Here is an 893-nt window from a genome sequence, read left to right on the forward strand (position 1 = left end):
GGGCGTCCACAGCCAGCACCCAGCGCCCGGCGGACAGGGGCGAGACTCGGGTAAGCGGCCTCCGCTGTGGGTGCGGAGGGGCAGGGAGCTCGGGGTGGTGGTCGGAGGGGGCCCTCCAGCGCCCCTCTGAAGGGAGACGGGCCGGGAGGTGAGGTTCCAGGAACGCCGGTTCAGAGCCACTGCTTTTCCGTTTTAAAAGCTGTGGTTTTGCTTCTTGCTCTCGAAGGACCCTCGTCCGGGGTCCCTTCTTTACTCAAGACGAGGCCAAAAGTCCCACTGAGGCCGCCGTGGAGGTTGCGTCCTGTTGTTGATGCCCCACCGCGGTGTTTGCAGGCCGCCGGGTGGCTCATGTGATACCGCTCTCAGCAGTGCTGGGGGCGCAGCCTCCTGCTGACAGGTCTTCGTGTGGTCCTTGTTGGGTGGCCGGGAAGGGAGCCGGTGGTCTTTCTCTGAAGGGTTCTCCCTCCATCCCCCAGGGAGTGAGGCTTTGTCCACGAACTCTGAGCTCTCGCTTGAAGGAATTTGGGGGCGAGGGCGCCACTGGCCAGTAAAGGAAGCTTACACTTACCGCACCCCGACCGTGTCTGAACAGTAAAGGTCGTTATGCTGGAAGAGGTCCTGATGTTGTGTTGACCGTCTTCTAATTTTCAAAAGGGACTTGTGACAAAATTAAGGCTCATGCTAAAATCCACAAAGTTCTCCACTCGTATTTAAGCAGATTGATTAACAGTCTAATTTGCCTTCATAGGATGGGGTGTGCATATTTAATTCAATATTTTGAAATAATTGTTTTTATGATTTTTTTAGACCAGTCATAGGAGAGATGGATGAAGCCGACTCTGTATTTTTGAAATTTAAGCAGGTAGCTGACGACTCCGTTTCACTTACATCCT

General features: G+C 54.5%; 1 protein-coding gene across 1 annotated transcript in view; it reads left to right on the forward strand.

The window, feature by feature from the left end:
- Positions 1 to 893, forward strand: part of ARHGEF18 (Rho/Rac guanine nucleotide exchange factor 18) — a 74,297-nt gene that overhangs the window by 51,944 nt on the left and 21,460 nt on the right. The window contains exons 13-14 of the mRNA XM_015571526.1: positions 7 to 50; positions 808 to 887. Coding sequence (XP_015427012.1) covers positions 7 to 50; positions 808 to 887 — 124 coding nt within the window. The remainder of the gene's footprint in view (positions 1 to 6; positions 51 to 807; positions 888 to 893) is intronic.

This window comes from Myotis davidii, unplaced genomic scaffold, assembly GCF_000327345.1.
Source record: "Myotis davidii unplaced genomic scaffold, ASM32734v1 scaffold648, whole genome shotgun sequence".
NCBI classification, from domain to species: Eukaryota; Metazoa; Chordata; class Mammalia; order Chiroptera; family Vespertilionidae; genus Myotis; species Myotis davidii.